The sequence below is a fragment of the Hippichthys cyanospilos genome, chromosome 3 (genome assembly GCF_059441005.1).
Source record: "Hippichthys cyanospilos isolate Australia breed blue-spotted pipefish chromosome 3, RoL_Hcya_1.0, whole genome shotgun sequence".
NCBI lineage: Eukaryota > Metazoa > Chordata > Actinopteri > Syngnathiformes > Syngnathidae > Hippichthys > Hippichthys cyanospilos.
The window spans coordinates 340,796-356,725 of record NC_142371.1 but is presented as its reverse complement, the minus strand read 5'-3'; the positions used below and the strand labels follow the sequence as shown (position 1 = coordinate 356,725).

At 41.7% G+C, this 15,930-nt stretch overlaps 1 protein-coding gene across 1 annotated transcript; it reads left to right on the top strand.

The window, feature by feature from the left end:
• Positions 1 to 814: 814 nt before the first annotated feature.
• Positions 815 to 15,032, top strand: LOC148425283 (ephrin-A1-like). The gene is made up of 4 exons (XM_088411997.1): positions 815 to 1,013; positions 11,804 to 12,099; positions 13,349 to 13,528; positions 13,607 to 15,032. The coding sequence occupies exons 1-4, from the start codon at positions 916 to 918 to the stop codon at positions 13,726 to 13,728; spliced, it is 696 nt and encodes a 231-aa protein (XP_088268123.1). The 5' UTR covers positions 815 to 915; the 3' UTR covers positions 13,729 to 15,032.
• Positions 15,033 to 15,930: the final 898 nt, after the last annotated feature.

Genomic DNA, 15,930 nt, shown 5'->3' with positions numbered 1-15,930 from the left:
TTTGACTTTGAAGAAAAGTTGTTGTAACATTTATTTTTTTCTTTTCTTAAGTTTCTGGTTGTTTTTCAGCGCATGGCTTTTTCTTTCACCGAATGTGTGATTTTGAAAATGCATTCGTAAGTTTTGCAGGGGAAAAAAAAGCCTGCATGTTTCCCAGCTGTATTTATATTTCTAGTCTATGGCTTGTATAATGCAGCTAGCTATTTTTAAATCTTCCATCTTGATGACTCTTTTCATTATGCTGCCGGAGTCTGGTGAAAGTAAGAGTAGTGATCCAAGTCCTGTACTTATGTAAAAGTTAAAAAGTTCAGAACTTCAAAAGTAAACAGATGAGAGGTAGCTGAGGCGTTTACACCATCAAAACAATCCGTTCCCAAAACTTTGCTTGTGTCAAATGAGTAACATTGAAAGATGCAAAATCAGCGATTTATAACAACAAAAAACAACAGCAACCAAAAAAAAATAAATACAAACATTCGCTATCTGTATATGATATGATTTACAAAAGTGTGTTTTTTTCGGAGTGGGATAATTGCATGTTTCACAGCTGTATTTGCGTTTCCATCGTATTTTACCGCCATGGATGATGCAGCTAACTAAATTTAAATGTTACGTCTTGTTTACTATTTTTCACCACGCTCTAATTCTACAACTCGTGCTTGTTTTTTTTTTCCTTTCTTGCAGCAGCTGGAGGGCGCGTCTGCACTTGCTCCCGGTGGTGGGCGGGGCACTATCACAGCCGCTTCCCCTTGATTGGTTCTCTCTAGTTGAGGGGCGGGGTAAAGAGTAGACAAAACAGACTGGACCCGCTCTCCGGCTCAACATTCAAGTGGAGTTTCTTTACTGTGTAGTACTAGCTCGAGTAAACACACAAGAAGACTTTCGTGAGTTTATTTAATAGAGAGAAGCTCAAGCATGGATTTGGCTTGTGTTCTGCTTCTGGTGCTCAGCGTCGGAGCTTGGTTTGCCCGTGCGGAGAGGCACAGCGTCTACTGGAACGTCTCCAATCCAAAGTAAGTGCCAACGTGCGCCTACGAGAACGCTCGTTGATATCATTTGAAGGCGTTAATTTCAGTTAAGTGTCCTCTTTGTTTGCGCTTTTGTCTCTTGTCCTTTGAAGTCGTTAAATGACAGTTATTAGCAATATTGCGTTGTTTTGAAGGACGCGTATTTCCACGTAGCTTGGGTTTTTCCAACCCCAACAGTGCAGGTAGGTTGAGCACTTGAACGGTATATTTCATAGTAATGCACAATGTAACGGCAATAAATAGTTTATGCAAAGAAAATGACACTAAGTGCTACATCTCGTGCACGAAATGCTGATTGCACTTCTTTGCCGTGGGGGCTACTGGGGGCTGAAATGTAATTCCAGCCGACCACTCAATAGGATCGATGCGGCTTGACATGGAGGCGTGCGATTTATCGAGCTTTCAGTGCGAGCTCTTTACAGGGGAAAAAAAAAAGAGTTTTATTTGGTTATTTTTTATTTGATAGTACTGTACGCCCGCTCACTGCTTTTTTGATGAATTAAGACTAAAAATAAAACGGCGTTAAAAGCTATGAAAGGCCTCATAGGTCCGTCTTGATTACATTAGTGGCTCTGTAGTTGACCTTTATCATGACAATGGGCCTAAAAAGATGGACAACATTACTGTCTGTGGTTGAATGAAGAAGGGGAGGCTTCTGGAAAGTTTGCAGTCATGAGTTGTTTTGCTGTCATGGGTGACTCAAAAGGTTTGACCCACCTGACTCATTTCACCTGAGGGCTAAGGCAAGTTGCCTGGAGGGCCAAATTGTCTTCATAGTGGTCCCAAGGTGGTTTTGTTAGCTAAGATTTCAATTATATGTTGTTTTAGGTCACACATGGTTCTTATGCCTTGAATTTTCCACCTCTGCATTGTGGAAAGTAACAGGTGTGATCATTATAGTACCAGCCAAAAGTTTGGAAACACATTCAAAGTCTGCTGGTCACAAACACACGTATGCTAATCAATTGTCATTCCATGTCAGCAAGCTTCATCCAACACCATAAAGGGGACATATATGTGCAGGGCTGTTATCTGGGCATAAGAAACTATGTATATTTTTTTACATTTTGATACTGAATAACTCTATTTGACGTGCTACAATGAATCAACAACTAATCAATAAAAACATAAAAAACTAGTGATTTCTGTAATTAAAAAAAGAATGAAATTAAAAAAATAACATGTTTTTCTTTGTTTCATCAATTAATAAACTTTATTTTCTCAAGAGTTCATTCAATTCCAGGTAGTATTTTTTTTTCAGGTGTTTGGCTCAAGGAGGGTCTAAAATGTCAAATTAATTACTAAAGAAATTGATGACTTCAAGTACTTAAATTACTACATGTACAAAAAGTACTAAATCAATTGATCACTTTAAGAACTAAAGTAAACAAGTACTCTAAAAAGTACCAAAGTATTCAATTACTTTAGTGTAATCAATTACCTTTGATGGCCAAGTACTAAAGTAATTGATAACCCTCTGTATAAAGTAAATGAGTTTAATACCCCAAAAAACTGGGTAATTTAGTCTTGTTTTTGTTTTTTTGCAGCATCCAAACATAGATCGAAGTCAGTGCACACTTTCGTGCTGACAATCCTCTTCATCTTAATCCACCCCCCGGTGATCAATCGGTCACCTGTTAGCGGGATTCACTAAATCCGTCAGCACCCTTTGACTGCGCCGTGACTGTTGGATAAGTGATGCTAATTGATTGTCTCTCTCCGATGTACAGCCCGTGATTTGTCTTAGGGATGAGGACGCCGAGCAGATGGCAGCAGTCTGCCCATTCATGTAGGCGAGTGCGTGCTGGAGAAGTGTCCACTAGTAATGATTTAGTGCGCGTGTGTGTTCCTTCATAACAGGTGGCGAGGCGCGTTGTTCGCAGTCAGGTCTCGTCTTGTTTTTCATGTTACACGCCTCGTCTTGTGTGCGCCGGAGCGGAATAGTGGCGTTACCTAATAGAAGCCTTTGCTACCTACGGGCAGCTTTGAACAGGAAGTGATTGGAGATTGGTTGTGGGCAGCTGTGATTGTGCGCACGTCAGTCCGATAGGGAGTGGCAATCAGTTCAGGCGGCGTCAACGTGTGAGTCACACATCTACATACACTGCGGAGTGGTGAGAGAGGCTGGACTTCAATGTTAATATTAGCATCAGGCGGCATTCCACTGTTGCGCTCCAATGCTGTCAGCTGTGCGTTTATGAGTTTTTCTCTGAATACTTGCCTATTTTTTTCCCCTAAACTTTTTCCAAACTCCTAAATCTCATCCCATCCCCGCCGTCTGTCAGTCAAGACTTGGGCGTGACGTCTTGCCGTGATCGCAGAGGCGGTCGGCGGGCCTGTCTTGGCATGAGTATTGGTTGAAGACGGCCAAAACAGCCCCCTGGCCAACTTTTAACTCTCCTCCGGACCCTCCCCTCTTCATACCCTGCCCGTCTGCTATTCGGGTCTTTAAATCCCGCCAGAAGGAAGAGCGCACACTAACATAGATTACAGACGGTTTGTAATCTGGCCATCTGACCCATAGACACAAAACTATCATTTCACTGGCTTGGCTTTGTGCTATTTTTTTTATCCTTTCCTGTGATCCGGTGATGTAACGCTTTTGGCCCGTTTCATTATATTCTCTGCAATCCAGGAGGTAAAAATAGCCACCGGGATCAATCCTTGTATAATCTTCTGTATGGTTTTCATACTTGTAAAGTAAGTAGAGTACATCATTTTACTTTCTCCTTTCTGCAGAAGTGATTCAAAAGTGTCAGATTGTGAGGGGCATCGCGTGTGTGCAATTTTTTTATATGGTGTGGCAGGCTCCAAAACTTTATATAGTCTCTTTAGTTGTTGTTTTGGTCCACGGTGACTCAGGTTGGGAAAAAGGCTGTGACGAAAAACCAAAATGGTAACAAGCATTACTTGTCCAATGAAACTCATTTCTACATAGTTCCTTGGCACCAAGATGCTGCAAGATTGCACCAGAGTGTGACTTTTATCCAAATGAATCTCGTGAAGTTATTTCAACATAATTCCTTGGTACCAGGCTGGTGGCAAAGCGCCACTTGTTCCCAAATGAAGCTCCTCAACTCGCTTTAACATAGTTCCTTTTGACCAAGAGGCTGACAAATCATTACTTTTGTCCAAATGAAGCTCCTCAACTCACTTCAAACTTGTGTCTTAGTGCCGTCGTGGTGGCCAAGCACAGTTTTTGTCCAAATTAAGGTCGTCAACTCACTTGGGACCAAGATGGTGGCAAAGCACTACTTAAATCCAACCGAAGCTCTTCAGCTTGCTTCAACATAGTTCATTGGAGCCAAGATGGAGGCAAAGCACAATCTTTGTCCAAATGAAGCTCCTCAACTTGCTTCGAGTGCCTCGGAACAAAAATGGTGGCAAATTACAATCTTCGTCCAAATGAAGCTCCTCAACTTGCTTCACCATTGTGCACCTGGAACCAAAACGGTGCCAAAATACTACTTTAGTCTAAATTCGATTTCTCAACTCACTTCAACATAGTTTCTTTGTACCAAGATGGTGGCAAAGCACCACATTTGTTCAAATGAAGTTTATCATCTCACTTTGGACCAAGGCTCAAATTTTGTCCAAACGAAGCGCCTCAACTCCCTTCAACATATGTCCTTGGAAAAGAGATGCCACTAAATGGTGAGTAGATGGTTGGTCCCAGCTGACTTTGTTACCTTGGAGCTCAGTATAGAGCCCTAATCAGATACATTAGTGCCATGACAGTAATGGAGTCGTACGTCACCCCGTTTTCTGAGAGCATACATTAAGAAAATCAATAACAAGGCCAAGTTCTTTTTCATCCATCACTCACTTGCCTGTGGATGTACTCCAGCTCTGTGATTGTCCTCTCCTTTCTGCTCTTCCTCTCACTTCCTTATCTTTGCTCCAGACTTCCTCCTTCCACCTAATTCCCCCCTACTCAATTTCTCTCTCCCCCCAACCTTTTTTCACAGACCCTTCTCTGTTTTGGCGCTGGTATTTTTCCACTGTAGGTGGACGGTCACCTCTCAACTCAGCTAGTATCCCAGAGGCCCGGCATTGTAGTATGTGTGGGCAGGCATGCGTTATATGCGTGTGTACACTGCTCATTCATTGCATTTCAGGCATAGTTTTACAAATCCGGCCTTTAGCCCACCATCGCCCCCTAAAGGCCAGCTTTAATCACCCTGGGCGGTTTTCTTTAGCCATAATTAAATCAGAGCTTGGGAGCTTTTTTTTTTTTTTCAATGGGAGCATCTTGCTGATTTATCCCCCAGTATGCCCCTTCAACACATGGCCGAGATGATACCATTTAGCCTTTTGCTATTCATGGTTGACAGAATGTGGGGATGTGAGGAAAAAAAGGGGGTGGGAGAAAAGATTCAGGGGGCAGAGGGGAGGAGTGGAGGTCTGGGCACAGGGTGAAAGAGGGGTGAAACTATGTGTTGAAAAATTAGCTTGGATGGAGACCCGTGGTATATTAAGTCAGCATTAAGAGATGCAACAAACCTGAGTTGAAGATGTGGGGGTGGGTGGGCTTTTTGTGAGAATAAAGGCGAGGCAGACGAAGGGAGGAGAGAGCGGACAGTGATGGATGAAGGAAGGGGAGAGGTTGAGGGGTGTTGAATGAGTGTGACACGACAACGGTACAATTTTAAACCTTTTTTTCTGCAAATGTCAAAATGCGTATGCCCATAAAACATGCTGAAGTGCAAATAGTGAATAGAATTGAACTGGGTTGCTCACAAAAAGTGGTCTGGAGGCGCACTACGTGCTAGGATGATCATTTGCTTGATAGAGAATCAACAAACACCTCATTGTCTACCAAGGACGGCTATAGACGTCAAAAATCCATTTTACCCTGGCCTGCAGTAAATGAGCGATATATTTTTAAACTATGTTTAGTGAAATAATGGGATCTCTGCCTGAATGTTTGGAGCTCATTTTCATGGCTTTAGGATATACGGTGTTCTCTCGTTTATCGGGGTGTTACGTTCTCCAAAATACTCGCAGTAAAGGACAATAGATACAGATTTATTTATTTATTGTTTTGTTTTATTTGTTCCCTTTTTTAGTTCCATTGTTTGATAAAAATAATGAGAAAAATAACGATACATATGGTCACAAATCAAAATCCATGCAGTAGGGGCGTTTTTGTTGTTGTTTTTTCTGCTGGTCTTGACTTGTCCAACTTAAAGGGGAGACAAACCGCAAAAAAATAGCGACAAAAACCTACAATGAAAAAGTTATGATGACAAATAAAAATCTGAGCTAAGAGCCGTAATAACTAAGCCGCGACGTAGCGAGGCAAACCGTATAAATCCTCTTCAAGTGTAGCTAACATTGACAGCAAAACTAGTTAAGCAAACCCTGCCGGTGCACTCCATTTTGTCGCAATCACTCAATTACCTCCGCCAAGTGCCAGAACGAGTAACTATCCTTTAATCAACTACTGTATGATTATGCCCATCCTTTTATCGCATGCTATCGGTGGCTAAATACACTAAAGTCAATCGACTGTAATAGAGAGATCCAACAGTGGAAGAACCACTGACAGCTCCTTGGCTGTTGCTAAAGAGTCAGAAATCTGACACACCACAGTGAATTAATAGGGTATTAAATGAGCACGGGTCCTTAGCACTAAACCGAGCAAACCGCAACCCCCTGGTCGTAACATTCCGCTTGCTTCTGATCACCTGAGTAGCAAATGGCAGTGGCAGGGTGCATCGGAGGTTCATCTGTTTAGTGTTTCGCTCTTGCTGACTGCGGTTTTGCGCGCGTGAAACAGATACGCGCGCTGCTCGCTGCTGACTCGGACGCCGGCCGGCGTGTGCGTGCGAAGCGTAGCAACCGTGAACTCTGACCCCCTGACCTACGCGTTCCCCAGTGAAAGAGCATGTCAGTTGTTTGACCCCAACCAGCCAGCCAAGTGCTCCGAGGACAAATGGAGGCACTGTAGGACCGACGGCCTGAAATGCGGAAAGGCCACGGAAAGGGGGGTGTTGAAGCCGAAAAATGTGGCGGTAGATCGCGACAATGGCAAAACGTGCCTGTCTGCGGCCTATAAATGTCATAGGCGCTCGCGTGCTGACAATGCCTAGCGATGCAAAAAGCTCATTAGTGAGTATTGACCTACCTCTGGCGCAAACAGACAGTCGACCTTAATAAACAGATGTGCTCCTGAGCCGGCGGCATGAGTTGCCCTCAATAGCCACGTTGGCACCGGGCGCTATATACTTCCATTTCATTCACGTACAAAAGCGCCGATTCTTCGAGAAGGAAATACACCGTTACCCGAATATAAGATGTTCTTTTTTTTTTTTAATGAAGGCCAAGAGTATGGGTGCGTCCTACTATAAACAGTAACTTAAAAATGTGATTTTTTTTTTTGTTTTGTTTTGTTTTTTGACACCATTCCATGAAGATTGATCTGTCAGCCACAAAAGCTGAGTTTTGAGGCGCTGTTGCTGGACGCACCTCGCAAACTTACTCACGGGTTAGCTAGTTAAGATGTAGCCAACTTTCCACTCATTCGCTTTTGAGTAATATGTTCTTTGCCAGCTTACTAGTCGAAAGCATGGCATTCTGATTATTATTGTTTGTGAAATATTAATTAAGCAGTAAAATCCATTTGCTTTTATACATCTAAGGGGGCAAGCCATGACCTATGATCACCTTATGTTAGCACCAATATAATAAAATGGCTCCACTTTTGCAGTGGTACCATTTAAAAAGAGTAAAAGGACCAAGTCAGGATAGACACTTTTACCGGGCATATGAAGTGCAATGAAATACACAAGGACAGTGAGCAGCCAGTCAATCTACTACATTATAATAAACGTTGTGAAAAGACCGGCCAATCCTACTAAACAAACTGTAAGATTTCAAAAACATTGTCATGACAACGGTCTACTTGATAATCGAGAGTGAGCTGCTCTCAATGTAAACAACACGCTTCTTTTTTTTCAGCTGACATATTTTCTCATGAAATCGATTAACACTACCTCGGCGGTCAACTCGTCGACCACGCTCAACACGTTGAGCATCTCTGGTCTCGAGACTTAATTTGAAAACTAGCTTTTTGGCTAATGCTCACATATTTACTAAATTGCTTATTAATATTTACTGTCCCTAATACAAAGATAATAAGACCATAATATTCATCGGAATATCGTGTTTAGAGTAGCGGAGCCGCTTATAACATTATTGTCAAAAAAAATTAAAATGAAATAACAGATTGACTGAGTTGATCAATTCTAATTGTACAGCGATTTAGCCAAAAAGTAGTTTAGCACGGTTTAACCGCAAGCATTTTGGAGTGTGCTCCTCTCTCTTAATGAGACTAATGTGAATCTTCTGAGCGCTTTCCCATGAGAATCACACCCGGGAAAACCTCAGCTAATTGGCTTTTGCAAATGTGAGCCCCCACACACACATACGCACACCTGGCTCCACATCCACCCGTCGCAGCTTCAGTATCACGTTAACGCGACTCTCACCCCCGTGAGAAGTGTCAGCCTGCGGCCGCGAGAGACGCGGCGGCCTAGAGAGCTTTGATGGGCCAGATGTAAAGAGGCGAGAAACCCACGGCCCTTGGGAACATTTCATCGGATATTTTAAAAAACAAATGAAACCTCAGAGGGGAAAAAGAAGAAAAAAAAAACGCCGAACCCACAAACGCTCATAATACATCATAATGAACGTTTTCCGATTGTTGCATCACATGACGCTTGGAATACGTTCCAAAACAACCGCAGAAGGTTTGTTCTAATTGTGAGAAAAGCGCGCTGGATGAGCTCATAAATTGGACACATCCGCCCCAATCATGCTAAAAACGAAGGCTCCGCAGGGGGGTAAGGTGCTGAGGTCTGAGGGGCCCCGGAGCCTTCAGGCCTCCACTCTCTACAGGGAGGGGAAGGCTATAATTACAGCCGATTCATTTCTCCTCCCCTCCTTTTCTAGTCAACACATCGGCCCCAGACCGCTTAACAGCTTTTAATTAGCTCCACCATTGGAGGCTCTGAATAAAAGGAGTCTTTTTTCCTAATGATGAATGGAGTGAATGGAATTGGCAACACTATCCATTTGCTCCGCTTTGGCCATGCCTTTGCGCCATAAAATCACTAGAATTGGGAAACAAAGCTTGTTTAGCCAATTAGAGTTGCCGTTTTGTATGTTTACTAAAACACACAAAGGTGTACTAGGGGTACGATGGTAAGTTTCTTTTGCCTGACAATGTCATTACCTTAGTCGAACGCGTGATGCATAGTAGTCCTTGTAATTTCTGCTCACTACGGTTTTACTTTTATTTTTTGTAGTAATGATTTTTTTTCTCCATTTTAAGACGCGTCTGCGCATTAGGGCCACTGCTAACGATCCCTTTTAAATGGATTCATCAGATTTGAAAATCATGTTTTCCAACTTTGTCGAAACAACTTTTTTTTCACTCGAATAACAGTGTCGAAAATGCACTAATATTTTGTATGATTTGGTTACTGGTTTGATCGAGTAGGTCAAAAAAATTGTTTGCCAAAAGATAAGCAAATGTTTACGTCAATTTGATTCAAGAGTAAATTAAGTTATTATATCAACTGTGTAGAGGCTGAATTATGAGGTTTTGGATGATTTTACGTCTCTGAATCAGAGATTCTCTAACTTTATCCAGTGTGGTTTTTTTTTTTTTTTTTTTTTTTCAGCCAAATACCAGTGCAAAGCATTTTTGGGTCAAAAAAATACTTAAATAGGAGTGCATCATTGTGTGAGGTGTTGGTTTCTATACAAAACTTAATAAAATATAGCATTTTGCAAAGGAGTCAGTTTCAAGACAATGTAGCCAAAGGTTAATTCATGTTCCAATTATTTTACTGGTAATTTGAAAAGAAAACTGTACACACAGACATATCGTGGGAACCTCTGCGTTAAATGCTTATTATCAAACTTACTAATCAATTAATTTGATTATAGTTTAGCTGTTGATCATTGCACCGAGTGCTGCACCCAGTTTGAACGACTGTCTGACTTGAGACGTAACATTTTTTTCTCCGCTATGACATTTTTGCGCATTGTTAGAAAGATCGTCTTTCCATAAGATTTTTCCCGCTATTCTATGACATTTATGCACCCGAGCAAAACTGCTTAACTGTCTGCTTCTAGTGTTTCAAGTGACATTATAAAATTCAATTATCAACATCTAGTGCTTCACTATCAGTGGTAGAAGTAGCGCACAGATGTCAAATGGAGCAATTATGCCTCGCTAGCAACATAGCATAGTTGTTCTATTTGTGCACCCGAGTGTCAGTGGTTGAAGGCAGTAGTGAAAAAAGATCCTACTAGTAAGTACTACTCGCTAATATTAAAAAGACAACAACGTCATTTGCTCAATGGACTGATATAATGTTTTACTGGACAAGTATAACATGTAACAGAGCTGATAAATGTGGATGGAATCATTCTGTGATGTAGTTTACTTGTTTGAGGAATTGCATAGGGGAGTGGCAAGTGGGATCAACCTATTCGCCCCACCTAACAAGTTTAGAACTGTGCTCAGCTAACAAAGCATGTTTTGACTGGTGTGTTACTGCTAGTACACCCTCACACATATACACACATGCAGAGGCAGGAAGGTGGGGTTAAAGGCCCGTGATTGGAGCCACTGTGTCTACGTTAGCCCGGGGGTCCGAGCAGGAGCCACAACAACAGGAGGAGCTTTGGGGGGGGTAAACAGGCAGCACGTCCTGCGCTTTGATGCCGACAGACGCACAAACAGCACACGGGAGCTGCTGTCGTTTTCACTCGCTCCCTGACAAACTCTCATCCACAACCTAAAATGATCCAAATTCTCGGAATGTCAGCCTCTTGACAGTTCATTTTATTCATTTCATTAGTCGTTCATGAAACATGCCGACAAGATTGTGTGGTTATGGGGTACTTGAATCCAAAAAATATTCCAGGGATACATGATTGAAAAAAAGTTGAGAACCATGGTATTGGATTCCCAATGTGTTATAGTAAATCAAAACATTCATGAACAAATGCTTTTATTTTGGAAAACAGTGATCAACATCTTTGCCGCGTTTGTGACCTTAAAGACCAAACCAGTGAGCAAATTGTCAATTTGAAAAAAATATTTTCTATAAACTCGAGCGTTATAATGAAAAAAATATTTAAAAAATCAGATTCTTTGATTAATTGACAATTAATTATTAAAATAATTGTTAGTCGCAGCTAGAATTAGTTTTTAGAGCGGTTCTCATTGCTTTACTGTCATTTATTTTCATTATTTTGTTAGTTTTAGTTGAGTTTTAACTTTTGGTAAACCTTCACGATGCCGTGTGTGAAAAAAGTGCAGACGGCGAGGCTTGAAAAAAGCCATAAAACCTGGAGGAAGGAGAAAGATGAAAAGCGAGCAGGAGGGCGTCAGTTTGACTCGGCCACGCCCCTTTTGTCTCCGTGTTTGAAGGGAGCAAAGTGGGGAAAAACACATTGACGCTGTAAAAAAAAAAAAAAAAAAGTGTGTTTGGTAGCGAAAGTAAGGTATATGAGCGGAACGGCGCCAAGGCTGAACAAGTCCGACCTGACTTTTAAATTGTCCCGCTAATTAGCGCTTTATACAACAAAGCCGAACTAGACAAACACCCGACGCGTGCACCAGAGGCTAACCAGGTGTGAGTTCCATTGCGACACGGGTAATTAAAGCTCATTCTTAGCACCAATGCGGTTACTTGCAATGAAAACATTTGCGAGGCCCTCCATCATTAAACTCTCTCGTTCCGCCCCCTCAGCTTCCTGTGGGACGACTACAGCGTGGAAGTCCGCATCAACGACTACCTGGACATCATCTGCCCGCACTACAGGCGCGGCGAGGTTCCGGCCGACTCGGCCGAGCGCTACGTGCTCTACATGGTGGAGCGGGAGGACTACGAGGTGTGCAAGCCGCGCTCCTTCGACCAGCTGCGTTGGGAGTGCTCGCGGCCCTTCGCCCCCCACGCCCCAGAGAAGTTCTCGGAGAAGTTCCAGCGCTTCACCCCCTTCACCCTGGGCAAGGAGTTCAGCCAGGGAGAGAGCTATTATTACATCTGTAAGTACTTCACGCAAATATTAATGAGAGTACAGTGCAAACTTTGAGGTCGAAGGCAGGCGGGGTTCAGGAAGTTTAGGAGGAATACGCTTTTGCATGAGAAGTCATAGAAATAAAGTCAGACTGTTGCCAAGCCATTAGTAAATGTGCAGAGTTTTGAGATACGTTTCACAACTGGCTAAAATAAAGGCAAATGACTCAATTTGATCCCAATTAACACATAATTTATAAAAATGTAGGTGATCAGGATTTTGGCGAGTTGAAAAATAACAGATTACAAATCTGGTCACAAGATGGCGATTTATGCCTTCAGTTCAACATGCCGAAGCTCAACATGGAACGACCACTTAGTTATTACATTACCAAAAATACTGCAAGAATAATGTAGAAGAAAATGACCTAAAAATGATCAAAATTCTTCAGAAGGGTCAAATAAGATGTTTGTTTACCGCATATTCTTCAGTGCTTTTCATAAAGTACTCACAGAAATACACATAACATTCCTCAAATAAGAATTTTTTTTCCTTAGGTTACCAATATTTACCAAGCCCAAAAGTGATCAAAAGCACAGGTAAAAGCATCTGTGACCTCCAGAAGACCTTTAAGAATTGGCCACACATAAAGTGAAAGTTCAAAGTTTACTGCTAGCTCAGTAAAAATTCATTTTTGGCATCTATGGCACTGATGAAGTTAAAAAGGAAAAATTTTATTTAGTGGTATAAGTAGTAAAGTTAAATAGTAATAATAGACATCACACCAAGAACTTGTTCACCCAAATTGGGGGAAAAAAAGCAAAATATGATATTACTACATTTTTCTTTTCAGTAATTTGTAGATTCTGTTGTGACCGAAGGCCTTTCGGTCTTTCGAATCCACATGATGATTTACCAATGTTTCGAAAACCGAAGCGCTCGAAAGAAAGACTTATTCGATTGTCAGCATTTTTTTTTTCGATGTCTACTATCGACAACCTTCATGAGAACCTGATACCTTAAAATAATGGCCGGTATTGGCCGGATTCCATTATCTGGTAGCGGTACTAGCCCAGCCCTCTCACGCCTCATTTGAAACTGTCAATTCAAAGTGTAAAAAGAAGTCGAAATAACCCAAACTTAACTTTTGACGAGTGACGATAAACATCGAGAGTGTTGCCGTCGATTTTCAAAGCGCTACTGTTATATTATGGTTTTTTTTTTTAAACATATGCATAAATAATGACCAACGTTCTCTCTGCTTGTGGTCCCGACAGCTAAGCCGATTCATCATCACGGCCAGGACTGCCTGAGGCTCAAAGTTGACGTGGCCGGACAGAAAGGTGCAGCAAAGTCTCACAAGTCCAAGGCAGAGATGGAGAAAAACTTGGACGCATCCAAAGAGAAGTTTGTCTCCACCGGAGGCGTTCACAACCTCTCCAATCGCCTTCCAGCAGGTGAGGAATCGAGGCCCATTTTTACCTCGCCCGGCTACCATGTTACACGCTCACTTCCCGTCTCTCTCGTGTTTCTAGACGACCCGACCGCCATGGAGCCCAACGTACAGCGGAGCGTCGGAAATTCGGGGACGAGGCTCGTGCGCTCCTCGCTCTTCTTGACGCTCCTGCCGCTTTTGTCAGCGACGATGCTACGCTAAACAAAAACAAATTATTACAAAGCAGCCCAGTGCTGGTCATTGGGCTCACGGACTCTTTTTTTTTTTTTTTTTACTGAACAAAAAGCTTTTATACAAAGTTGTGAGTGAGTGTGTGTTGTGATGTGAATGTGGAGTGTGGATCACTCCAAGAGGACCTCAATTTTGTTTTTTTGTTGTTGTTTTTCTATTGTGATAAGGATGAAGCAGCATTTTCCGTTCTAAGCAGTTGAATGACTTTCATACCACTCAGAAGGTACACCTCCATTTTCTGTGTCAGACGCAAGGACTGTGGTGCTCTTTATTTTTTGGGTATTGTAGTTTGTGGCGTTGTGTAGCAATCATCTTGGCAAGCTTCAAGTCAGTTCACCGTTTTTGTTCACTTCATATTTTCATTCAAGGACTTCCAACATATATCGTACCAGTCAAAGGTTTGGAAACATATTCCAATTCCAGAGAAAATTTGGGGCAAATTTGATCAAAAAGCTGGAATAATATTTGACCTGTATCGTCCTGACAACATTAGTTTTCATTGTAGGGGACGTTTGTTTTTGGTAGATATCGTTTGACTCATTCGAACTACCCTTCTTAGTCCTATGGTGTCCTAATTATAGGACATTCTGGTCTTTAGCCTTTCTTTTCTAAAAAAATTCCATGAATCGGTTTTAATCTGCAAATCAGGATTTTTTTTTTTTTTTTTTAAAGAAGAAAATTCAAATTAGAAGATGTCTCCAGACTTTTGATTGGTACTGTATATTCCAATTATATGGCCATTTAAAAATATTTGTAATTAAGATGCTTTAAATTGTTCATTCTTTGTTCTCAAATGACCAAAACAAAAATATATTGTAATTGCATAATAAGTCTAAGTATTTATGAAATTATGTCAACTTTGTAATGTTCTCAATTTGGTAAATTAACACTGGTTAATTGTATGAAAATGATATACAGTAAATAGTGCAACTAAATTGTGCTTGGATACCTGAGTAGCATATTGTGAGAAGCTCCGACAACATCTAAAATGTGAAATTTCTCTCCTTGAAATGCATCATAAATCCTTGACACCCCAAAATGGTCAAAATAATCCACCATCAAGTTTCTGTCTTGTCATGGTACATGCTTGCAGATGTGCCCCCCCCCTCCCCCAACTTGTTCGAACCTCAACCTGAAGGGACTTCTTGAAAACATACACTGTACAGTTGTTGTTTTTTTATTATGTTTATATGTACATTTGTACAAAGAAAACTATTAAGATATTGTTTAAAGATGTGAAAACTTAATGGAATAAACAAAAGTGTTGTAATATACATCTTGCCTTGTTTTTGTTTTTTTTTTCCCCCTCACCCCGTTTTGGCAAATGGCAAAGCAATCCCCACTGATATGTTCCAAGCCCGCCCACGGGTCTTTCCCAACCTCTCACGGCGCTCGACTTTCCACGACTTTCATCCCGTGTGCCGCAGTTTGCTCTGGCGTTCATTTCACAGACTGCAAAGCAAACACGGATGAGGCCGGGTGCACACTCGCAAGAGGGTGCGAAGGTGTCACTCTCGCCTCTTCACTTGCACTCTTTTTTTTCTGAGTCTTTTTCACCTCTTTCTTTTATTGCTCTATACATCCTCAATGCAGGCCAAAGAGAATGTGCCCACACGTTGGAACGAAAGGTACTCGGCAAACAAGCCGTCAAAAACCTCAGAAATGGCTGAAAACTGTCAAAAGTCGCTATCCTCCGTAAAAGCCGGCAACATATATTGTAAGTCTCGTAGCAGAACATTAGGGGGACTTGTTTGCTGTACCATCACGTCATATCTGCTTCGGACATACCAGAGATGAGCTCAGTCTGAGATCTTGTGCGATGTGACATCCGTGTACACGCAATATGTGTTAGAACTATGATGAGGTCACTGGGGTCCCATCATGTCCATCATCCTATGGCTATGGGTGGACAAAGAGAAAACAAAACTCTTTTAATGAACGGCAATAATGCATGCTAATACAAAAATATTACAATGAACTATAAACAATCTACAGGTAAATATTTGCAGTACCATTCTAATAACAATCTCACTGAATGGGAAAATCTTTGAACTAGTCAGAGTAAGAACACCACTCGGGAAACAATCAAAATATCAAAAATTAAGCAAAGACAGGAAAGGCGAAGAAATTATGTTTGAAGGGCTGTCGCTTAAGGTCAAACTCGAGAGTCGC